General features: G+C 33.5%; 1 protein-coding gene across 1 annotated transcript; it reads left to right on the top strand.

Moving 5' to 3' along the window:
• Positions 1-240: 240 nt before the first annotated feature.
• Positions 241-7,069, top strand: LOC130223006 (GTPase IMAP family member 7-like). Its single transcript, XM_056455661.1, has 2 exons — positions 241-292; positions 4,167-7,069. Exon 2 carries the CDS (start codon positions 4,170-4,172, stop codon positions 5,004-5,006), a length of 837 nt encoding a protein of 278 aa, XP_056311636.1. The 5' UTR covers positions 241-292; positions 4,167-4,169; the 3' UTR covers positions 5,007-7,069.
• Positions 7,070-27,533: the final 20,464 nt, after the last annotated feature.

Below are 27,533 nucleotides of genomic sequence, written 5' to 3'. Positions count from 1 at the left end.
AATGTTCGTAGTACATCCATCTGTAAATATCACCCATATTTTTTTCTATAATTGCACTTCAAACTTATATCCTGCACTCCTGTATGTCTTGTACTTGATATGATCAAACCATTTCCCTTGAAACCCACAGTATCAGATGTCAAACTCAACCAGCCAATGGGTGGCTGGGGATTCTGTTTCATTTGCATGAAGGTGTTTAGACTGTATTATAGTTTCTCTATAACTACTAAAGATTTTTACTAATGACTCAGATGGAAAGACGCGGACATCAACAGCAGATCAGATTAGAAAGGTAAGTAACAAACAGCTTCATTTGCACAGCTAGTAAAATAACATTTGTTTTTAATGTAATTTGCTTGTTGCACTGTTAAAAAATACTGGTTGCCTTAAATTAAGCTGAATCAATACACAGTTACATACATACACAGTTGAAGTCAGAATTATTAGCCCCCTGTTTACTTTTTCTCCCAATTTCTGTTTAAATGGAGAGATTTCTTCAACACATTTCTAAACATAATAGTTTTAATAACTCATTTCTAATAACTGATTTATTTTCTCTTTGTCATGATGACAGTAAATAATATTAGACTAGATATTCTTCAAGACACTTCTATACAGCTTAAAGGTACAAGTAAAGGCTTAAAAAACTAGGCAGGTTTGGGTAATTAGGCAAGTTATTGTATAAGGAAGGTTTGTTCTGTAGACTAATAATATTTAGCTTAAAGGGGCTAATAATATTGACCTTAAAATGGTTTTTAAAATATTAAAAACTGCTTTTATTCTAGCCAAAATAAAACATATAAGACTTATAAAAATATTATCAGTAATACTGTGAAAATTTCCTTGCTCTGTTAAACATAATTTTGCTGACTAAGTTCTAAGATATATATATATATATATATATATATATATATATATATATATATATATATATATATATATATATATATATATATATATATATATAAAGGGTGTAATGATACGTGTGTACATACTGAACAGTTCAGTACGAGACCTTCAGCTCGGTACGCTTTACAAACCGAAGGATTCGATTCAGACTAACATCTAAAAAGATAAAAGAGAATGTTAGTTTGTTGGATCATGTCGCCTTTGCTTTTGCCTTTGCTCCAGTAATTTTATGGAAAGAATTATGATGCTGTGTATATGTTTTTATTATAGTTCCATTTTGTCAAGCCTCCTGTGGACAGGTGTTGAGAATTAGCAAGTTTGCTAAAACACTTAAACAAATGCATTTGGTTGTCTAGTGTAATTGTGATGTCCATGTCAAATAAAAAAAATAAATAAAAAAAGTACAAAATATAATGTTTTCAGTGCAACAGCGCTCAAAATGGCATCCTAAATGATGTGGCAGATATAATTGTAACACTCAAACAATTATATTTTGCTGTTTGTTCAAACTTCTTGTTTAAAATGATCTGAAATGACACAATTCTTGAATTGTTTTATATTCTATCTATTTACAGTTGTTCAGCTAACTTAATTCCTTCATGTTTTCCTAGCACACACACGCACGCACGCATATATATATATATATACATATACATATATATATACATATTTATATACATATATATATATATATATATATATATATATATATATATATATATATATATATATATATATATATATATATACATACACACCCAGAAATAAATCTCTCAAGCGTACTGCTTGAGAGATTTATTTCTGGGTGTGTGACTATTATAAAACTTTGACTCTTTTCTTTGGAACGGTATTTGTCATTGCAGTTCAGTGTTTTATGAGGATGCCGAGCACATTATTCAGCATTTCAATTAAAAATTTAAATTACCACCTCTGTCGAACCTTTACATTTTACAACACAACAGCAACGTGCCATAGATGATCGCATTTTCAGTTAATTAAAACATGTTGAGAATGTTCAATGCACCTATTAAAGCTTCACGATCCATCAAACACACAAAACAGACTTTACCTGAAGCTGATCATCAAACTAAGAGCTGCTTTCACTTTTCAGCAGTTTATGCATGACTTGATTTCATTTTCATCTATCAAATAATAAAAAAACCCACCTTTTAAAGGAGTTCCAGCATAAAAAGCTACATTTAGACCAGTCAGATTAGCTGTAGAGCTATTAAATTGCACTATTGCACTGTGAAAAATATCAGTATATTAGCAGTTTTCTGTATTTTGTGATTCATGTTTTAGTTTTTCTCTGTTTATTTCTGCTTTTGAATCACATTATGGGAGCTTGATCTTTCTCCCAACAACTTTTAATCTTGAAAAGTAAAATAAGTGACTTTTATGAACATTTTTAATAGTTTAAAGTGCTATATTGTCTTGAGTTTGTGTATTAAGTGTATGTATATGTTGAGATTTATATGTTTTTTTATGTAGTCGGTTAATTGAATTACTTTTTGAGTAATTAGGTTACTTCTCAGACAAAGTCATTTAAATACAATGTGAACGATGTAATTAGTAATCACCAATCAGTTACTGTTTTGAAGTAACTTACTGATCACTCTAGAAATGACGTTTGCTGTTTGTTCAATTTACTTATTTAAAATGAGCCGGAAAGACAATTCAAGTCTTTCGAGTTCAAATTCGAGACAATTCGAGTCAAAATGAGATTTTTTGGGGGAAAACTTAATTGTTTTATGTTCAATCTACTAAAATTTGTAAAAACTGAGTTAACTTAAATCTTTCATGTTGTCTAAACACAAGTCGAGTGCATGGAACGCATTTATTACAGTGTACCAAAGTATTTTTTGGGTACGTAAAAGAGGTTACATTTTACCCACATGGATGATAAATTATGATTAATGTTATTATACATAAATACAGCATTTAAAAATGATAATTTGAGTAAAGTATGCTGCGAACTAAACTGAAAGAAAAGCTAATCAATAAATTAAGGAGAGTTTTGCACTCAAACAATTATTTATTGCTGCTCGTTCAAACTACTTATTTAAAACGAGCTGAAACGACACAATTCTTGAACTGTTTATGTTCAATCCACTTACAGTTGGTCAGCTAACTTAATCAATTTGTGTTGGGACAACATGAAAGAATTAAGTAAACGTCATTTTTTGAGTGAATAAGTTTAAAGTGCGATTTACTTGAATGTGTGTATTAAGTGTATGTATATGTTGAGATTTATATGTATTTTATGTAGTCGATTAATTGATTAATTTTGAGTAATTAAATTACTTTTCAGACAAAGTAATTTAAATACAATGTGAACAATGTAATGAGTAATCTGTAATCAATTACTTTTTTGAAGTAATACTGATCACTTCAACAGCCGTTTGCTGTTTGTTCAATTTACTTATTTAAAATGAGCCGAAATGACACAATTCTTGAATTTTTTTGGAAACAACTTAATTGTTTTATGTTCAATCTACTAAAATTTGTAAAAACTGAGTTAACTTAATTCCTTCATGTTGTCCAAACACAAGTTGAGTGCGTGGAACGCATTTATTACTGTGTACCGAAGTATTTTTTGGGTATGTAAAAGAGGTTACATCTTATCAGCACTGATGATAATTACGATGAATGTTAATATACATAAATACAGCATGTCAAAATGATAGTGTCTCTTTACTCAAAGTAAAGGAGTAAAGAGAAAGTAAAGAGGCTGAATGGAGGAGGCTCATTCTTTATCCTTGCGCTGCAGATGCTCTGTTTAACTGTTTTCTCGCTGGTGAAACATTCAGTTTTTACACTTACAAAAACCGCCATGTAAATAGCAAATGCGCCATGGTGCGATGCAACTGACTCTTAAAGGGAACGAGAGATGAGACTCTGATTGGTTTAATGCATGTTATGCTCAAAACACACCCAGAACTCATTAAGAGAATAAGCTCAACCCTGTTAGACCATGCGCCGGGGCACAGAGCATATTTATCAGTCCTTAAAGTAGCAAAAGTGGATTCGGACACGACCTTAATGCTTTTAATGCGCTTTAGACTTTGTGTCTAGGTCGTTAAATTAGAGCCCACAAAGATTCCAGTTTTAGGCTAACAAAGGTAAAAAAAAAGGTCTAATTTGAAAAGTGACAGGTCAAAGGTCAAGTCACCTGTTATAAAGTTGTCATCTATCTAGTTTCTCATCCTATCATGCACATATTTAACCGAGTCTCCATCTGTGTTTTACCTCCTCAGGTCATGTCAGATCTCAGGATTGTGTTGGTGGGTAAAAGCGGAGCTGGGAAGAGCTCATCAGGAAACACCGTCCCGGGAGAAAAAGTGTTTGATGAAGAATTATCTGATGAATGTGTGACCGAGAAATGGCAGAAACATCAGCAGGAGGTTAAAGGTCAAATCATCTCCATCATTGACACTCCGGGACGGTGTTATACACCAATAAATGAAGAAGAAGTGAAGAAAGAAATGGAGAAATGCATTGAAACATCTGCTCCTGGTCCTCACGTGTTTCTGCTGGTGCTCAGACTGGACGAGAAACCAACAAACCAAGAGAAAAACATGGTGAAATGGATTCAGGAGAACTTTGGGGAAGAAGCTAACCGATACACCATCATCCTCTTCATTAGAGGAGATCAGAATAAAACATCCATAGAGGAGTTTCTGGCAAATAACGAGGAGATGCGAGCACTAGCTGAACAGTGTAAAGGTGGATATCATGTCTTTAACAACACCGATGAAGAAAACAGATCTCAGGTCAGTGAGCTGCTGGAGAAGATCGACTCAATGCTGGAGGAAAATGAAGGGCAGTTTTACAGTAATGAGCTGCTGATGGAGGCTCAGAGGAGCAGACATCTGACCGGGGTTCAGAAAGCAGTGTTTGTGGGAGCAGGTCTGCTTGGAGGAGCCATTGAGGGAGCAGGAGCTGTAGCTGTGGTTCAATCTGCCATGGCTTTAGCAGCCATTCCTGCGGCTTTTATCGCGGCAGGAGTCGCCATCATGGCTGAAGGAGCAGCTCTAGCTCTTATAGACGCACTGAGAGCATGCATGAAGAGGAGAAATAAAGACAACGACAAATAAAGGTTATGAGGACAGTGTTGGGGTGATGTATTACACATAATATGTACTGAGAGCGTGCATGAAGAGTAGAAAGCAGTAAATAAAGGGGTATTATAAAGAAAGCAGTAAGTAAAGGGGTTATTAGCACTGCAGGACAGTGTTGAGGTATTATTTTATCTAATAAGGCGCACTGAAAGCATGAAGAGGAGAAATGAAGATTGATGTAAATAAAGGGGTTAGCACTGCAAGACAGTGTAGAGGTCATATTTTATCAAAGATTGTGCACTGAGAGCATGCATGAAGAGGAGAAATGAAGACAACAGCTAATATAGGGGTTATTAGTACTGTAGGATAGTGTTGTTGGGGTAGTATATTACATTTACATTTAGTCATTTAGCAGACGCTTTTATCCAAAGCGACTTACAAATGAGGACAAGGAAGCAATTTACACAACTATAAGAGCAGCAGTGAACAAGTGCTATAGACAAGTTTCAGGTGTGTAAAGTCTAAGAAGCAAAGCATTAGTAAATTATTATTATTATTTTTTTTGAGAGAGAGAGAGAGTACAGTTAGTGGTATAGCCAGAGAGGCAGTTAAGATTAGGAAGGAAAGTGGAGACTAAACAGTTGCGTTTTTAGTCGTTTCTTGAAGACAGCAAGTGACTCTGCTGTTCTGATGTAGTTAGGGAGTTCATTCCACCAACTGGTCAGATTGAATGCGAGAGTTCGGGAAAGTGATTTTTTCCCTCTTAGGGATGGAACCACGAGGCGACGTTCATTCACAGAACGCAAGTTTCTGGAGGGCACATATATCTGCAGAAGTGAGAGCAGATAAGAAGGAGCAAAGCCAGAGGTCGCTTTGTAAGCAAACATCAGAGCTTTGAATTTGATGCGAGCAGCAACTGGCAGCCAGTGCAAACGGGTGAGTAGCGGAGTGACATGTGCTCTTTTGGGTTCATCAAAGACCACTCGTGCTGCTGCGTTCTGAAGCAGCTGAAGAGGTTTGATAGAGTTAGCTGGAAGCCCGGCTAGTAGAGAGTTGCAATAATCGAGTTTGGAGAGAACAAGAGCTTGAACAATGAGTTGAGCTGTATGTTCAGATAGGAAGGGTCGGACCTTTCTGATGTTACAGAGTGCGAATCTGCAAGATCGAGCAGTTCTAGAAATGTGCTCAGAGAAGTTTAGTTGGTCATCAATCGTTACTCTAAGGCTTTTTACCATTTTGGATGCAGTAATGGTTGCCCCATCCATCTGGATTGAAAAGTTTATTACAATATTACAAATAAAGTGCACTGAGAACATGCAACAAGAGGAGAAATAAAGAAAATTGTAGTAGTGCATGACAGTGTTGGTTTAATACGTTTGATCAAATATTGTGCACTGAAAGCTTGTGTAAGGGGAGAAATGAAGAAAACTGTAAATAAATGGGTTGTTAGTACTGTAGGTAAATGTTGTTGGAATAATATTTTACAAATAATGTGCACTGAAAGCGTGCATGAAGAGGAGAAATAATGAAAATAGTAAATAAAGGTTATAAGGACAGTGTTAGGGGCACTGCAAAAAACTAAAAGCATAGAAACTTGTATTGTTTCTGGTTCCAAATATCTAAAAAATCTTAAAGTAAGAAGCATTTTTCTAGATGTGTCATAAGAAAACATAATAACGAATAATATTAAATATAATAATAGATAAAAGAACAATAAAAGAACAAAATCCATCGCCAGTTACTTCCCCTTTATTAATTGCATTTGTTCTCTTGTCTCTGTGTTGACATATGTACGGTCAATCATACATGCCAACACTCCTGTTTTTCCCGCCACTCTCCCATTTTGTTATTTCTCTCGGGGACCTCCCACAATTTGTAAGGCCATGCTCTCATCCATGCTTGCCAGATCTTGTATGAAGCTCATCACCTTGAAATATAGACGAAATATTCAAATATCGAAACACTTCCTTACCTTAATCTGGTAGCATACGCTACAACATTTGCACTGTTGATTTCTATTTGTAGATTATTTGCTCTTCTCATTTGCATAAAAATAGACAATGCCTTAAAATAAATTAAAAACTGCTATTATTCACTGATGAAGTGTGTTTCAGTTTGTTGTCATGCATCAAATACTTCATGCAAAAAAGGTTTGTTTGAGCTTGAGTTGAACTGCACAGACTTGCATTTATATTTCCTGCTCTACGTTTCCTTATTCGCTTCACGTTTACTTTAGGTGTAAAAGGCCTTACATTTGAAAAACAAAACAAAAATCTGAGACAAAATAAAAAATAAATATACAGCGCTCAGCGTAAATGAGTGCATCCCAGTTTGAATAAATATTTTGGCCTATTTCTCAGTGAATATGGGTCATTTATTTTGGTGCATATGAACAAAACAGCTTTATTAAACAGATTTATTTATTAAACTAATAATTTAGATGCCAAACAGATTTAGAAATAGATGGATAATACATTTAAATTCTTATGGCAATTTTTTTTTTTAAATTCAACAGAGTTTTCTATATTTCGTGTTTCTCTTGATCCCATTTAATTTTCCCTAACATACCAATTTTGGCTACTATTTGGCTTCAGTATTGATTAATTTATTGTTTGTGCATGCACAAATATAATAGTGTAAAGTATCCTATAGAGAATATTATTTTATATTAATATATATATATATTATTTTATATTAATATATATATATATTATTTTATTTTAATATATATATATATATATATATATATATATATATATATATATATATATATATATATATATATATATATATATATATATATATATATATATACATACAGTTGAAGTCAGAATTATTAGTCCCCCTTTTTTCTCAAACAGTGTTGTGCAAGTTACTTCCAAACTGTAATACATTACAGATTACTTATTACTGTGATTTAAAAGTAATCCCTTACCTTACAATATTACTGTCTCAAAATTGTAATATGTTACATTACTCTTATATTACTTTTTAGTTACTTTAAATAACTAAAAAATCAGAACTTAACATTCTAAAATGACTAAATGTACTGCAGAGCATTTTACATCCAGTAGAAAGCGATATGATGTAGCAGAATGACGGTGACCTATCCAGGCTACTAACAATATAGTATATATTTGGCAACGTGAAGACTCAAGACAATGCAAGAAAGGATAAGAGCCAGAATCACAAATGATCAAAGTCTGTTGAAAGTATGGTAAAGGTAAAGTGATTATCTGGCAATATCTGTGAATAGCTTGGCTATTTTCATATAAGACACAACAGGCTTATATGTAAACTCCAATGCCATGACGAGATGCATTTTTTTCTTAATCTTGCCATTATTCTATTCACTTTAAATTCAGGTTCACAACACCAAACTGTCATGTTCAAAGTGAGCATGATGAACATAGCTTTCTCAATATAATGCTCGTGCACTGATTTCCTCCGTGGACAAAACTGCTTGTGAGCAGCTCTCAAATATACGCTGCTCGCGTGCAAATTTTCTCATGCTCTCTCAAATATGCACTGCTCACACACAAAATTTCTTGTGCGCTCACAGTACACTACTCGCTCAGTGAGATTATATGCAGACTCACAATTTGTGTCTTGTGTTCCCTCTTCCTTTCATGCTTTTTGATATAATTTATATTTGTACACTATTTATTAACAATAACCAAAATACTAAAATAGACTTACATATAAAATGTTTAATCTAATCCACTATAACCTTTTTTGTTGTTTGTTATATGATGAAATATTTCCAATTTCAAACACTTAAAGACACAGAGAAAAGTTGAATGCAAAGAAAACATTTTTAAAAAACATTTATTAAACATCCAAAAGGTGCACCATACTAATCAAATAAAACAACATTTAAACAAAAATATAACGAATGCAAGCAGAAATGTAACCGATAAAAATAGGGGAAAACTTGATGAGGTATTATAGCCTACTGAACTATTCACTCCTCAAATAAATCTCACTATCAATCCCATTTTATCATGGCAACTAAAATAAAGTGAACTAGTCTCTGTTGTCTTCCACATTGCTGATGAGATTGTGGAGGACATTTTCCCTGTCATGTACAGTGTTTTGAACAGTTCTACAGTAAAGTACTTCAATTAATCAGTTGCGCTAATACTAGTTGCTATGGTAACACAAGCGTAATATAAACAAATTACCCAGTGCTGTAGTTTTTTTTTTTTACAATATAGGGTATACTATACTACAATTCACCACACTTTACTGTAGTAAAACTAGACTTTGTATTTCATTTTATCAGTTCACTATTCTTAATACTACAGTATGCTGAAGCATTCATTAACAAATTGTAAATAATACTAGCCTAAAACATAGGCAGTATATCTAACACTCAAAAACACAAGTATTTATTATAGAATTTATCATAACCTTTTAGTGTTTCGTGTATTGCTAATAAATACTGTAGCAATATATAAACCATATCAACATTCTTGGGATAACCAATTGAACAGGAGGATCTCTGGAGAGCAAAAGCACGAAAAGAAGAGGAAACATGAGGCACAAAATGTGAGTCTGCATCATCTGACAGAGCCAGAGCAGATCATTCGCACGTGAGCAGCCGTGTTTTGAGTGCATGCGACTGCGGAAAAAAATTGCGGTCGAGTTGTCCACGAACAGAGAATTACATGAATGCGCTCTTGTAAAACTGAGCTTACGACTGTTGTCAGTGAAATAACACCATATGCACATACGTCCATCTCGCGAATGTACTGTCTTCTGCTCATCTATTTTGCCGCTCTTCCGCTGCACGTCAGGGCTTGACCTTACTGTGAACCGGGCTGAGCCAATAGCATCGGACCTCGAGCTCAGAGGCTGAAATCATTCCGCGTTCAAAGTAAAAAAGTTCCAATAGCCAGAGGGATATTGATGACAACACGCGCATATATTCACTAACCACGAACAGAAAATAGAACTTACTTGCGGTATTTTTTATTTGGTAATGTCTTGCGGGCGAAAAGTTTGTTGTAACGCACGCGTTACTGAACATGTACCGAGTAAAATATTACTGAAAATGTATAAGTAATGCCTTACACTACTGCGTTACTGGAAAATGTAATACATTACTGTAATACATTACTATTGTAACGCATTACTCCCAACACTGCTTATATATATATATATATATATATATATATATATATATATATATATATATATATATATTCATTCATTCATTCATTCATTCATTCATTTTCTTTTCAGCTTAGTCCCTTTATTAATCTGGGGTCGTTACAGCAGAATGAACCGACAACTTATCCAGCACATGTTTTCTGTAGCGGATGCCCTTCCAGCTGCAACCCGTCACTGGGAAATATATGTATATATAACAAGCTCAGTCCAAATGAAAAAGGTTTTGCAAAAGTAACGTAACACATTACTTTCCTTAAAAGAGTAACTAAATAACAAGTTTAAACAGCTTTTTTAAAAGAAATAACATCAGATTGTTATGCATTTAAAAAAAATGACTTCGCTTCAGAGTATCATCAGATTGTGTTTCTAAACAGGAAAAAAGCATCTAAACAGGACATTATTAAAAATAATTCAGTGAAGTGAAATAAACAATGCCACTCTTTGATTCTACACAATTATTCATTCATTCATTTTCTATTCGGATTAATCCCTTAAATATTCGGACAATTCCATTGGTTAAATATGATTAAAAAAACTTTAACAAATACGCCTCCCAGTCAGTTTTCTGTTTTAGTTGAAAACATTATTGACACTACACTGTCAAATCCAAAAAGTTAAGCTAACTCAAACCATTTGAGGAAATCGATTGCAACAAACTATTTAGGTTCAAAAACTAGTCCTAAGTACTGTGAACTTACTTCCTTTGAGTAAATGAAGCAATTTGAGCACAGGAAAACCCAATAAATGAAGAGAACTCAAACCAACTGAGTACTGTAAAACCCAGTAAGTTAAGGCAACTCAAACCATTTGAGGAAACTGATTGCTGTAAACCATTTGAGTTAAAAAACGAATCTAGATGAGTACTGTGAACTTACTCCATTTAAGTTGAAGTAATGAGGTGTTTAATTATCTCATTACCTTCAACACTGTGTTCAAAACTCTTTTCAAATGAGTAGAATTAACTTTCAGTCAATTTTGAGTTAACTACACTCATTTCACTTGATAAAGTTGACTGTTGGGTTAAACAGTGTACAGAAAACAGCATGTTTACGGTTTAAATGCAAACCAGATATATTTCTGCCCTTCACTTTCACTTCTGCAGAAACTCAAAGGCCCTTTCACACCGTCCACACCCACAGTTGCATGAAGATAATCTATCAGTTAGGATTGTTTATTATGATTTTAACATGACAGCGTAAATCTAGGTGTAACACAAATTTGACAGAAGACGTTTTCTCATTTATTGACCTTTTTGTTTGCTAGTATTAACAAATGACAGACGAGATCCAGATACTAATAGGAAAGGAATGATACTGTGATACTGCTGATGTGACCCTGAAATGACCCACATGTAAAATAAAGCAATAAGCCCTGTGAACCTGTGGTTTAAAGTGAATTTATATCAGCTAAACCCCCTTAGCTGTTATAAACCCATTGTAAACCACAGCGACATGGGGTTTAACGCTTTTATAAAATGGTTAATCCATATACAAAGCAAGAGTTCACAAAACAAAGTAAATAGATCTGATTCTGTTGGTAGTTGTGTGTTTCTATATGAGTATATGTGTGTGTGTTGCAGAGTATTTTATAACAGCTCAGCCAATCAACTCATAAATTACTGATGTGCGTCTACGGATATAACCGAGTTGACTCCCTTTAACCCAAATACTTGACTCTTTTATTAGTATATTCTGCACTCTCAGGCGACAATCATTTTAATCTCCATGAACCACCGAGCGCCATAGTAGGAAAAAACAAATACTATGGAAATCAATGGTTACAGGTTTTCAAACATGTATCAAAATATCTTCTTTGGTGTTTAACTGAAGAAAGAAACTCGTAAAGGTCACACAAGCTGTGAATGCTGAGGAAATATTCAGAGTGTTACAGAAGCTGAGTATTTCCCTCAGGGAGATTTAAACTCGAGCTGCTATCCGCCCTTATGTGAAGTGTGAAATCAAATTGAAATGTGTGTTTATATAGCGCATTTATCGTGTATAGCCATTAGAGTTTGAACGACTTTAGATTTTTGATAGTCGACTTTTATGTTATCAAAGTCGAGTCGACTAGTCGCTGATGACGTCATCAATAAAACACAAGACGCAAAATGTTTTGCAACACGCCACAGTTTGTGATTTATTTGCAAGAAAAATCTATTCACATGCTCTTTGACAGCTCATAACACGTTGCAAAACAATGCAGCAATACCAATTACTGATTTTAGTGCAAAACAAATGCACGGTCAACACATTGATTTCGTTAATAATGCAAATTAGCACCCGGGCTAATTTTACTACTCGCTGTGTACGTTGGTGGACGCAGAGAGGAGTTGACCACGATGATGGGGTTCAAGTCCAGTGAATAACAGTTCCAGAAAGCAGGCAAGACAGAAACAGAAGCCAAAAAATAAAGTAAACATGTAAATAACAGGGTAAAAACATGGTAAAAATCAGGTGAGGGCTTTTTTTTCTGGATTGCTTTTTAAAACTGTCAATTGGGTTTAGGGAAGGGGGTGATCGGGTCAATCGGTGCTTTTGAAAACATTATTGGTTTTGGGAACGAGGAGGGTCTGTCAGTTTATATAAGATACCTACAGCATGGGCGTTGCTAGGCCTATTTTTAAGCAATGACACTCGACCGCAAACTCAGAGGAAATGAAAGTAAAATTAATCTGAATGCAGTACTTTAAATGCCGCGGGTCAAAACCACAAGTGGATAGACGCAACTGCACAACAACAACTGGTTCAAAAATACAATAGGGGGGTGGGATCTATGCTTTAAACTAAGGCTGTGTGATATTGATGAAAATATTATATCTGATTGCATGAAAAATAATGCATCATTCATTCATTCATCTTCTATTCAGCTTGGTCGACAAATATAGATTTCAAATGATAAAACTATATTATTTCAGGGGGGAAAGTCATCATTACAACGTCTGAAACTCGATCTGTTGCATAAAAGAAATCTGATATTTTAACAATCCTAACAAACACCACCAACTTTGCTCTTTTGGTATAATAAAATAAAACAAACCTCCTAGAAAAGCATCAAGAACAATCAGGGAAACAAACAAAACAAAAAAAAAGAACTGCTTGATGCCAAGGGGAGTTTCTTGCTTGCTGTTTTATTGCTTTCCTACAAGGCTTGATTACTATTATTATGATTACTATTATTACTATTGATTATTCTGCCAATGCATATTATTACTATTTAGTGTCTGTTTTTTTCTTAAAAGATAAATAAATAAAAGTAATAAAAAAAAAAATAATAATAATAATATAAAAAAAGATTCTAAGCCTGAAGAGCGATTACTCGGCAGCTAAACGACAAATAATGATGGGACTCTGCTGCAGTTCCTGCTCTTGTCCGCCAGATGGACACAAAACAATGCCTGGAAGAATTGAGTAAATACTGTGGTAGATACTATGAGAAACCAGAATGACATGTACAGTATGTGCTTTTAATCGCCAAGTATGCACAATTTTTCATGAGAAATTTGTAGTGGTGCATACACCAGAGTTCAGAAAGCACATTAAAATAAATAAGACAGAAATCAAATGAACAATAATATTATACACACAGTTACAGCCAGAATTATTCGCCCTCCTCTGAATAGTTATTTCTTTCTCAAATATGTTGAACAGATTCAGGAATCTTTCACAGTATTACCTATAATATTTTTTTCTGGAGAAAGTTTGTTTCATTTCGGCTAGAAGAAATAGTTTTTAATTGTTTTAAATCCATTTTAAGGTCAATATTATTAGTCCCTGTAAGCAATATATGTTTTTTTGCTTGTCTCCAGAACAAACCACTCTTATACAATGACTTTCATAATTACCCTAACTTTACCCTGATTAACATAGTTAAGCCTTTAAATGCCATTTTAAGCTGAATACTTGTGTCTTGAAGAATATCCTAAAATTATGTGCTCTCATCCTGGCAAGGATAAAATAGATCAGTTATTAGAAATGAGACAATAAAACTATTATGATTAGAAATGTGTTGATGATATCTTCTCGCCGTTGTAAATAGAAATTGTGTCGTGTTTTCCTTAAAACTGGCTTGTAGTCAGTGTTTTTTACATCCTTTAAAATGGTTTCATCTTTTAGCCTAGAAGACGGTAATCACATCAATATAAGGTTTCACTAACATACTTGCGCAGATTATTTTGCTTAAATAAAAAAGTATAGAGTAAAATAACAATTACTTTCATGCTGCAAAAATGGTTTCTCCAGTGTTTCTCATCCAAATTTCGCCGAACTTTTTCAATAATTGCCAGGAAGACGTCAGCAAGACGTGGTGAAAACATTGGAAGCATGCCATGGTTAACCCTGAGTAAATACCTTAAACTCTACATTTTACCCCGCATTACGTTGTGCCCCGCACTCCCCTACAATTACAGAAGTTAAAGCAGGGGTCACCAAACTTGTTCCTGGAGGGCCGGTACCCTACAGATTTTAGCTCCAACTCTAATCAAACACACCTGAACAAGCTAATCAAGGTCTTACTTGGTATACTTGAAACATCCAGGCAGGTGTGTTAAGACAAGTTGGAGCTAAACTCTGCAGGGACCGAGGACCGAGATTGGTGACCACTGAGTTAAAGGATTGCTGTGAAAAATAAAAAATAAACCAAAGAAACAAGAATAATGTTAAACCAAATAAAGAGTGAAAGTACAAATAAATAACTATCACATCATGACAAATATAAAGCACATATAAACAGAAAAGCTGTAGAAGGTAGAAACAATAGATCTGACAATATCAAAAGCTATAATCCAGGACTTAACAGTTTTTGACTGAGCTCCATGTGTGCGTGCTGTTGAAAATTCCATGGTTTATGTGCACTGTTGACAGTTTCAGATGCATATAACTACACAAATGTAGCCTATACATAAAATAACAAATACTCAAACGTGTAATGAGTTAGATAATAAGTAAGTGGCTTTTATAAGTAACAAAAAAGAGGCATAAACATAAAAAGTTTATTGCTTATGAACATAAAAATCAGGCCACTGAGCAGTTAAATACTGCATGAGATTTTTTTATTACAGTTACTAGTGTTTAGCAATCTGCAGAATCTGCCTGAGGGAAGAAGGAAGTGTGAACCTTTCATCACCAGGAAAGATAAGAATCTGCAGTATTGAATGGGGAAGTCTGGAAAGTAGAAATCAAAATAGAAATTCAGGCTCCAGACATTTGCACAATTCAGAGCTATGAAGCAGTTGCTATAACATCTCCTGCTTCATCTTCTTATAAGTAGAGTCATTTAAAAGAAAGAAGGTAACACTTGTGCATACAGCAATATTACGCTCCATTGGCTGTTTCTGTCAGCTTTGAGTTTAATTAAAGATTTATTTCCATTATTACTGCTCAGACAACGTTCTGTGGAAAGTAGCCGAGTTAAAAGCAGGAGTACATCCAGGATGGCTTCTCCTTCACACACTACGGACAATTTAGCCCATTCAATTCACTGGAAACACCAGCTGTGCTGTCGGAACTCGAACCAGAGACCTTCTTGCTGTGAGGCGACAGTGCTAACCACTGAGCCACCGAATCGACCAGATGTACTTTAGCCAGAACTTAAAATATATAGTGAAGCATTTATTCACAATAGTTCAACAATTGTTAATGCATTATTGAAGCTGTGCTTGTTAACACTAGCTAATGCACAGTGAGTTAACATGGGGTGGCACATGTGGTTAGCAGTGGCCTTACAGCTGGTTTGAATCCCAGCTGGTCCAGTTGTTATTTCTGTGTGGAGTTTGCATGTTCTCCCCTTGTTGGCGTGGGTTTCCTCTGGGTGGTCTGGTTTCCCCCACAAGTCCAAACACATGCGCTATAGGAGAATTGATGAACTAAATTAGCCATAGTGTATGAGTGTGTATGTGTGTGTGAATGAGTGTGTATGGGTGTTTCCCAGAACTGGGTTGCAGCTGGAAGGGCATCCGCTGTGCAAAACATATGCTGGAATAGTTAGTGGTTCATTCCACTGTGGCGACCCCTGATGTCAATTATGAACAAATGCATAGTTGGGTTAATTTTTTGAATGAAAGTTAAATTACTTTTTTTTTTAACCCAATGGTCGGTTTTGTCCATATTTGACTCAGTGGTGGATTTTGACAACCCAGCATTGTTTTAGAGAGTAATGAACTAATTTGACTTAATTTTACTTTTGAATGTTATTTATTAAATGATTCATCATTTTTTTCAGGGTCACTTTCAGCCACAACCCAACACTGGGAAACACCCATACACTATTGCATTCACACACATACACTATGGAGAATTTAGTTATCAGTTCCCCTATAGTGCATGTCTTGTAGGAGAAACCGGAGCACTCGGAGGAAACCCACACCAACACAGGGAGAACATGCAAACTCCACACACAAACGCCAACTGACCCAGTCGAGGCTCGAAACAGCAACCTTCTTGCTGTGAGGCAATCCTGCTACCAACTGCGCCACTGTATCACTCTTGTATTAATTTAATTTGATTGTATTGTTAATTTTTACAGTGTATTATATTAAATCAATTTCAGTATTTCACATTGTTATTTTTATTTGTGCAATACCGAGAATATTCTATCTAACCCAATGGTTGGGTTTGTCCATATTTGACTCAAAGTTGGATTGAGCATTTTGAGTGTGATGAACTGATTTAGAACTTAATTTAATTTAATTTAATTTAATTTAATTTAATTTAATTTAATTTAATTTAATTTAATTTAATTTAATTTAATTTAATTTAATTTAATTTAATTTAATTTCGTTTTGGTTTAGTCCCTTTATCAATCAGGGCTCACCACAACAGAATGAACCACCAACTTATCCAGCACATGTTTCTCTGGGAAACATACACACACACTCACTCACACTCATACACTACGGACATTTTAGCTTACCCAATTCACCTATAGCGCATGTGTTTGGACTGTGGTGGAAACCCACGTGAATGCAGGAAGAACATGCAAACTCAACACAGAAATGCCAACTGATCCAGCCGAGGCTCGAACCAGCGACCTTTTTGCTGTGAGGCAACAGCACTACCTGCTGCGCCACTGCGCCACTGCGTTTCAGTGTGGAGTTTCCATTTTCTCCCCGTGTTGGTGTGGGTTTCCTCCGGGTGCTCCGGTTACCCCCACAGTCAAGGGACTAAACCAAAACATGCGCTATGGGGGAATTGGGTAAGCCAAATTGTCCGTAGTGTATGAGTGTGAATGAGTGTGTATGGGTCTTTCCCAGTGATGGGTTGCAGCTGGAAGGGCATCCGCTGCATAAAACATATGCTGGATAAGTTGGCGGTTCATTCTGCTGTGGTGACCCCTGATTAATAAAGGGACTAAGCCGAACAGAAAATGAATGAATGAATTTAATTTAATTTCACGGTTCTTTTTTTACAGTGCGTTAATATTGACTCAACTTCAGTATTTCACATTACTTTCGCCTGTGCAATACACTGTGTATATACAATTGAAGTCAGAATTATAAGCCCCCTTTGAATTGTTTTATCTTTTTTTAAATATTTCCCAAATGATGTTGAACAGAGCAAGGAAATTTTCACAGTATGTCTGATAATATTTTTTCTTCTGGAGAAAGTTTTATTTGTTTTATTTCGGCTAGAATAAAAGCAGTTTTTAATTTTTAAACCCATTTTAAAGTCAATATTATTAGCCCCCTTAAGGATAGTCTACAGAACAAACCCCTGCTGTACAATGACATGCCTAATTACCCTAACTTTACCCTAATTAACCTAGTTAAGCCTTTAAATGTCACTTTAAGCTGAATACTGGTATCTTAAAGAATATCTAGTCTAATATTATTTACTGTCATCATGGCAAAGATAAAATAAATCAGTTATTAGAGATGAGTTATTAAAACTATTATGATTAGAAATGTGTTGAAGAAATCTGCTCTCTTTTAAACTGAAATTGAGGGGAAAAAATAAACAGGTGGGCTAATAATTCTGACTTCAACTGTACACTATGTAATATATATACACTAGAGGTCAATTATAAGCAATATGTCTTCAGGAAAAGCTCAAATAATTTCTCACACTCACACCAGAGAAGAGTAATAATGGCGTGTCAGTGTGTACATCACAATCACTCATCAAAACTGAAGATCAACTGACTGCAAAACAATGCTTTCTACAGAACATAAACAGGTTTGATGTATGGATTTTCTGCACATGCTCAGTGCACTACTGAACCTGATCATTAACGTCAGATAAGATGACAGAAAGCAGTGTTTTAAAATATGAAAATGATTGAGTTCAGCGGTTGGAAAATAAAGGATGCGAACCTGCCGGACGAGCCGAACTGAGGCTTCTGGGAAACTTATCAGGACTAGCAGGAATCAGTTAAAGCAGAAACTGAAACCAAAGAAAACCCGAGTGTTTTCTGAAAGAGTGAGGTTGAAGAGTTTCACGTGTTTGATGGATGATGCTCACATTATTTTTTTCTTCTGAAAAAATGTCTTATTTCTTTTAGTTTGGCGGGAATAAAAGCAGTATTTAATTAAAAAAATCTCTCTCTCTCTCTCTCTCTCTCTCTCTCTCTCTCTTTATATATATATATATATATATATATATATATATATATATATATATATATATATATATATATATATATATATATATATATATATATATATAAATATATATATATATATATATATATATATATATATATATATATATATATATATATATATATATATATATAAATATATATATATATACAGTATACACACACAGTTGAAGTCAGAATTATTAGCCCACCTGTTAATTTTTTCCCCTTTAATTTCTGTTTAACAGAGACCAGATTTCTTCAACACATTATTAATCATAATAGTTTTAATAACTCATTTCTTATAACTGATTTATTTTCTCTTTGTCATGATGACAGTAAATAATATTTGACTAGATATGTTTCAAGACACTTCTATACAGCTTAAAGTGACATTTAAAGGCTTAACTAGGTTAATTAGTTAACTCGGCAGGTTAGGGTAATTAGGCAAGTTATTGTATAACGATGGTTTGTTCTGTAGACCAGTGTTTCCCAACCCTGTTCCTGGAGGCACACCAACAGTGCATATTTTCATTGTCTCCCTTATCTGACCCATTAACTTCAGGTTTTGGAGTCTCCTCTAATGTTCTGATGAGTTGATTCAGGTGTGTTTGATTAGGGAGAGGTTGAAAATGTGTACTGTTGGTGTGCCTTCAGGAACAGGGTTGGGAAACACTGCTGTAGACTATCGAAACAAATGTAGCTTGAAGGGGATAATATTATTGACCTAAAAATGGTTCATAAAAAATTAATAACTGCTTTTATTCTAGCCAAAATAAAACAAATAAGTCTTTCTCCAGAAGAAAAAATATTATCAGACATACTGTGAAAATTTCCTTGCTCTGGGAAATATGGGAAATATTTAAAAAAGAAAAAAAAAATTAAAAGGGGACTAAAAACTCTGACTTCAAATGTGTATATAATATATAGATAAATATTTTTTAAGAATTAAGATTTATTTTATTAATGTGATTTTACATAGTTACATAATAAATACATAATTTTACATAAATAATAAATATTTAAATTAAACTATTAATGAATAAATAAATAAATAAATGTATTATTATTAATTACAATTACAAAGTTAATTAATTAATTCACAAGTGCTGTTTAATGTAGATAATGCTTTCAGCACATTTTTAAACATAACAGTTTTAATAACTGATTTTTATTAACGTGTCTTGATGACAGCACATAATAGTTGACTAGATATTTTAGATACTAATATTCAGCTTAAAGCGTATAATTTAAAGGCTTAGGTTAATTAGGTGAGTTGTTGGACAACAGTGGCAATTGAAAAATAAAATAATTCTTAATTTCTGACCTTAAAAATTAAGATAAAAAAAAAAAAAAAATATATATATATATATATATATATATATATATATATATATATATATATATACTATTATATAAATATAAATATAATAACTATTTTAGGGTCAATATTATTAGCCCCTTTAAGCAATTTTTTTTTTTCTCGATGATCTACAGAACAAACCGTCATTATAAGAATAACTTGCCTAATTACCCTAACCTGCCGAGTTAACCTAATTAACCTAGTGAAGCCTTTAAATGTCACTTTAAGCTGTATAGAAGTGTCTTGAAGAATATCTAGTCTAATATTATTTACTGTCATCATGACAAAGATAAAATAAATCAGTTATTAGAGATGAGTTATTAAAACTAAAAAATTAAACAGGGTGGCAAATAATTCAGGGGGGCTAATAATTCTGACTTCAACTGTATATATATATATATATATATATATATATATATATATATATATATATATATATATATATATATATATATATATATATATATTAAAAAGTGTATAAAAGTTTTTAGATTTATTGTGTTTCTACTTCTGGCTGTGGGTTATTTTGGTTATTTTTAGCAGTTTATTAATTGTTTTTCTCTTATGTGAGTACATTTTTACAATGTATTTTTCATATAATATACTGGTTTCTGCTATTTTTACTACACTGAAAAAAATGATATAACCAAAAAGTGGCTAAAACAAATATTTATGTTACATTAACTTATTTTAAGTGAAATGTTTCTACTTTTTTGCTAAATAAATAAAAATAAATAATAATTATTAACAGATTTTGACTTTAAAATGAAGGAAAATAAACAAGAATAAAGCAAAATAATTGTAATTTATTTATTTTTTAAACCTTTAATTGTCAATTTTTTTTACATTTATTACATTTTTCTTGGTTTTCATTTGTAAAAAATTATTTAAGACTGTTTACATTTTTTAAATAAAAATTAAATGTATAAATAAAATATTATGAAAAATAAAAACTGAGCAAAATAATCGGACAGTAGGGTAAATGAAATAATCTTATTGTTATATAAAGTTTAACTTAATACTTTTAATGTTAATCTTTATCAATATAAGGTATGTTGAAAAGTTATTAAAGATATTTTTATTATAAAAATAGACAGGAATATATATATATATATATACATATATTAATTTATATTTATCAAAATGAGCATCACTACTTTACTTTGAAATATTTAGCATTTTGAAACTTTTCTCAAGTGTTACTTTTTTTAACAAAGCTAAAAGGCAAAAATTGAAAGAATTTAAACAATTTCTATCTATACTGTATGTAATATAAGCTTATTTGTATAGCACTTTCACAATACTTATTGTTTCAAAAGCAGCTTTTCAAAAGGTGCACGTTATTGCATTACAATCAGATTCAGAAAACTGACGGTTATTATTTACCAGTGTTAAGGGTAACGCAACACATTTCAAGAGTTCTCACTTAGCTGATGATTGATAAAGCATGTTTGGCATGCTGTTCCGTGAGAGAGCCCTGAGCTTATAAGATCCTCGAGCCCCTCCCGTTTGAAGGGCGAGAGGGGAGTTTGAGCTCAGGTAGATCTGGAGTGCTCCACTGCTTGTTTATGGCTAATGAAAAGTAAGGAGGCCCTAAGCAATCTCAGGTATGGGTCCCTAGCACTGAAACTCAAAACATTCGCTTTCTCCATAGATTCTTTTTCCTCTTTAGATTTTTGCTGCATGTTTACACATAATAAGAGGAACTTATAACTTCTTAATGTCAAATGAAATACAATAAAGTCACAAATAACAAGCATTTTTGCAAACTACATACAGTTAATTAGCCATATTTGTGATCATGTTTGCATGTGCAGTACGGAAGGAACGCTTCACTGTTCATAGGGGTCCCCGATTTTCAAAAGAAGTAATAATGTTATAATCTTAATGGTTATAGACAGATTTTACAACATATGATTAATATACTAGGCTTCTTGGCATTGGTCGGGCCCCCGTAATTCCCCGGGGCTCTAAGCAGCTGCTTTCTTCGCTTATTGATTAAGTCCGCCCCTCAGAACAAAAGACAGAACAAAAGGGCAGATGGACTAGAAACACGGGAGACTCCCGGGAAATACGGGAGTGTTGGCAGGTATGCCGCCCCTGTAAATAAACCACACATAACCCGAGTTATGTAATAATATTACTTATAATGTTGTTTATTTAGAGGTGGGGGAGGGATTAGTTAGCGGGTGTTTAATTTGTTATTTTCTTTGATTTGGCACCACTTATTTTCCTTCCCTCTATCAGGTTTGTTTGTTTACGTCATTTTGCATTTATTGTACACATTTGTAAATACATTTTGGGTGATTTAAATATTTTCCTTTATCTTTATTGTAATAAAACGAACCACTTTTTTTGACACATTGTTGTCTGTGTCGATTCATAGCAGCTAACGTCTCAGGGGAATTCATAAAAGATTGGGTTGTCATAATTATGTTAAGCCCTTTTCATCCTCCGAGCCACATGGGGCGTAACAAATGTGTAAAGTAATGCACTACTTTGAAAATGAAGTAATAACATTTGAGTTACTTTTGTAAAAATGCAATGCAAGCTACTTTTTAGTTTAGTTAATTCACTTTTAAAAAATTGTTGCATTCAAATGAACGTACAGTAGTCATATTAAATACTGCACATGAGAGAAGACAGGAACAGACAGAAATGAAGAAGGTAGAGCTTTACATTTCTGTGATGGAGGTATTCTCATTATTTTGAGTGCATTGAAGAAAAGGAAATGAGGGCTATCTAAATGGACAGTGTAGACAAGTAGCAAACACGTTGCTTTAAAATTGCATTAATCTGTATATATGGCATGTTGAGCTCTGGGGTCAGGAAGTTCTCTGAAGATAACATCCTACATACATTTTTATGTGTGTTTTTAAAGGTAAACGAAGGTTATACATTGCGTTGTTAATTGCAGAGCTCCTCTATTTAAAAAAAAAAAAAAAAGGAGACACCCCCCCCCCCCAAGAGACCAAACCTAAGCAGGTCAGAAAAGGTAACTCAATATTGTAATGCATTACTTACTAATGTAACTGTCCCTAAAACTGCACTGTAAAACCCAAAAAGTTAAGCTAACTCAAACCGTTTGAGGAAACTGATTACAACAAAGCATTTAAGATCAAAAACTGATCCTAATGAGTGCTGTGAACTTAATCCATATGAGTAAACTAAGCAATCTGAGCACAGTAAAACCCAATAAATCAAGAGAACTCAAACCAACTGAGTACTGTAAAACTCAGTAAGTTAAGGCAACTCAAACCGTTTGAGGAAACCGATTGCAGCAAACCATTTGAGTTAAAAAACGAATCTAGATGAGTTCTGTGAACTTACTCCATTTAAGTTGAAGTAATGAGGTGTTTGATTACATTTTAATCTGCACTGATTATAAATTATGATTAATGATAATACACATAAATACAGCATCTCAAAATGATCATTTAAGTAATGTTGTGAATTAAACTATAGGAAAGACTATTCAATATATTTAGGAGAGTTTTGCATTCAAATAATTTTCAGATGCTTAAATGATAAATAAAATGAACTTAAATTTGTAAAAACTAATAAGGTGACTTAATTCCTTTAGGTTGTGCCAACAGAAATCAGTTATTAGAGATCAGTTATTAAAACTATTATGTTTAGAAATGTGTTAAATCCGTTAAACAGAAAATGGGGAAAAAATTACACAAGGTGGCAAATAATCCAGGGTGCCTATTAATTCTGACCAACTGTATATATATATATATATATATATATATATACATATAAACTGTATATATATATATATATATATATATATATATATATATATATATATATATATATATATATATATATATATATATATATATATATATATATATATATATATATACATATATGTATATAAAAAAAGTGTATAAGAGTTTTTAGATTTAATGTGCTTCTACTTCTGGCTGTGGGTTATTTTGGTTACTTTTAGCAGTTTATTAATTGTTTTTCTCTTATGTACGTACATTTTTACAATGTAATTTTCATATAATATACTGGTTTCTGCTATTTTTACTACACTGAAAAAACGATATAACCAAAAAGTCGCTACAACACATATTTATGTTACATTAACTTATTTTAAGTGAAATGTTTCTACTTTTTTGCTATAAATAAAAATAAATATTAATTAATAAGTGATTTTGACTTTAAAATGAAGGAAAATAAAAAAGAATAAAGCAAACTAATTGTAATTTATTTAATTTTTAAACCTTTAATTGTCTAATTTTTTTACATTTATTTCATTTTTCTCGGTTTTCATTTGTAAAAAAAATATTTAAGACTGTTTACATTTTTTATAAAAATAAAATGTATAAATAAAATATTAAGCAAATTAAAACTGAGCAAAATCATCGGACAGTAAGGTAAATGAAATAATCTTATTAAGTGTAAATTATCTTATTAAGTGTATAAAAGTTTTTAGATTTAATGTGCTTCTACTTCTGGCTGTGGGTTATTTTGTTTTTTTTTAGCAGTTTATTAATTGTTTCTCTCTTATGTGAGTACATTTTTACAATGTATTTTTCATATAATATACTGGTTTCTGCTATTTTACCACCCTAAAAAAAATTATATAACTAAAAAGTGGCTACAACACATATTTATGTTACATTAACTTATTTTAAGTGAAATGTTTCAACTTTTTTGCAAAATTTTCAGATGCTTGTTTAAAATGAACTTAAATTTGTAAAAACTAATAAGTTAACTTAATTCCTTTAGGTTGTGCCAACAGAAATTGATTAAGATAACTTAACAAACTTAGGTAGATTGAACATAAAACAATTAGGTTGTCCCCCAAAAACTTCAAGAATTGTGTTGTTTCAGCTTTATTTTAAATAAGTAGTTTGAACAAACACCAAATGTCAACTTTTGAGGGAATACACAATAAAAATCCTGGTTGCCTCGGATTTCTAAGCTGAATCAAATTAACCCGATGAGTCCATTGATCTTATATTATATTAAACTGACTTAAAACAGCTTGCGTAACTTAATCTTATAAGTTAGAACATGACTTGACTTCGTTTAATAGGTTACAATGAACTAAAAACATATGCTGTCGTGACTAATTGATCATATGGTTTTTTACAGTGTAGGATATATCGGAGTAATTGTGTTTGAGGAATTTATTTTTGGGTGTGTGACTATTATAATTATTATACTGAAAACTCTTTGGAACTGTATTTCAGTTTAGTCATATATCAGAATGTCAAGCGCATTATTCAGCATTATATTTTGAGTGGCAAATAAATGACAACCACTGTCAAAATAACTGTCATTACATTTTACGACTTCAACACACAACAGCAACGTGTTATTTAAGACGACTGCTTTCTCAATGAATAAAAAATGTTGAGAATGTTAAACGCAGCCATTCACATATATTTTACCTGAAGCTGGTCATCAAACTCTTGAGGCAGTTCTAGTTTAAATGGCACCCTGGGCGAACCACCCCATTTCCAACTACCCACAGCCGCCAGCCCGCTCCTGAGAAAAAAACTAGATCCATATAGAAACTTTGTTGTTGACTTTTGTAATTGTCTCAAACAAACAATTACGACAGCATACAAGCAAAACTGAAATGTTACTAATATTTTACTACATTTCTTGACTTTTTTGCAGCAAAGTCATCAATTATATCATCATATAGCCTATGAAAATAACCCCCAGGGGCGTTGACAGACATAATGGCCACGCCCCACTACCAAAAAACCATATATTTTAATTATTTCGTAAATTATTTTGTATTTATATTTAGTAAATATACTTATTAAATATAGTTAAATATTAAATAAAGTTAAATATAACTTTTATAAATGTACTTTATTACAAATAAATACAATTATTATTATACCATTACTATTCTAAATAAATAATAATCCCGAATGTAACTGGAAAACAATGTAAAGACACAGCTGGAGTGATGTGCTAAGATCACTTAAGAAATCTTGCATGAATATTAAAGACAATTCTATAGAACGCAAAATCTGTTGTCTTAGACCAGACTCATGGTCGAGAAACAATGTTAACTCATCACCTGACTCATCATCTCCCCTTTCTGCTTAATGCTTAGTCAAAATCATATTATAACTTTAGTATTGTCGACTTGCAAAGCACGCTGCGTGCTGACCCCTCTGCATTAAAGTTACTCCGGTTTCACAGCGCATAAACAGCGTGTATTTTATCAGCGTGCATGTAAACAACCGGTATTCACACCGGGGTACGCACGTTATTTGCGGCGTTTGCCATCAGCACGGCGTATTTACAGGCGTTTGAAACAGTATTATTGACGTCAAACTTGACGTTTTGTTTATAAACACGTTTAATCAATTGCAGCGCGTGAGGCGCGCGGGAATGGTTTTCTGCAGTTTGCTTTCACCAGCATTGTTTCGGTTGCACATAGAGAATAACAAACTTGCGCATGCAAAAGACGCCAAATGTGAATGGCCCCTAATGTCTTTATTCTGGGATTACCAATCTAAATTAAAACATTTGCATAAAGTAAATCATATCTCAAAGCATTTACCGGGACTCATTTTTTAAATTTTATTTGCACCGTCTCCCCGTGCTGCCCCCCAGCAAGATGCGGCCCTGGGCGATCGCCCATATTGCCTAAATCCGCCCCTGATTAAACTTAGAGTTGCTTTCACTTTTCTGCAGTTTATGCAACCCAGGCTCATTCTGAAAACGTAGTTCCGTGGATGTTTCTGGAGACTGCGAAATACGTCCCGGGAGGTACGTATTTTGCAGTTTTTGTTTTTCGCGAATCCACTGTGTGCGCTTTTTCATATCTCAAATTTCTCTCGCGAGTGCCGTTCACGCCTTCTGTTCTCACGTAAACCCACCAGATGCCACTGTCGACCGACTTTCTGTCTGACTGACTGAATGACTGACAGCCTGGCCGACCAATCGACTGACCCACCCTCCTCCTTCCTTAAACCCAACCAATTTTATCGATTGACTCGCCCACCCACTTCCCTAAACCCAACCAACGATTTACAAAAGCCGTCCAGAAAAAGAAAAGCCCTCGTCTGATTTTTACCACGTTTTCGGATTTTACCACATTCTAACCTGTTATTAACTTGCTCATTTTATTTTTTGGTTGATTTCTGGAACCGCTCTTCCACGGACTTGAACCCCGTCGTCGTCATGGTCATCTCCTCTGCGCCTCAAGTCCGCTGACGTACACGACGAGCTAACTGGACAAACTGGTTGCAGCCGGAAAGCCTTCCACACGGGGTAAGCGGTTAGCCGGTAAGCGCGAAAAGGAACGATGTCATACCGCCCCGTAGCGTTCGTTTAAAAAAATGAAATGCAGCCATACCTACCCCCAGCTACATAATTCGCGGTCTCCATAAACATCCACGGGACTACGTTTTCATAATGAGCCTGTGTTGAGTTTATGCATGACATTATTTACGTTTCATCAA

The sequence above is a fragment of the Danio aesculapii genome, chromosome 1, assembly GCF_903798145.1.
Source record: "Danio aesculapii chromosome 1, fDanAes4.1, whole genome shotgun sequence".
NCBI lineage: Eukaryota > Metazoa > Chordata > Actinopteri > Cypriniformes > Danionidae > Danio > Danio aesculapii.
The sequence above is the reverse complement of the archived record's forward strand: the minus strand, read 5'-3'. Positions and strand labels throughout refer to the sequence as shown.

Excerpts from the sequence above, each read along its gene's own strand:
- LOC130223006 (XM_056455661.1), top strand. The coding sequence starts at position 4,170 with ATGTCAGATCTCAGGATTGTGTTGGTGGGTAAAAGCGGAGCTGGGAAG.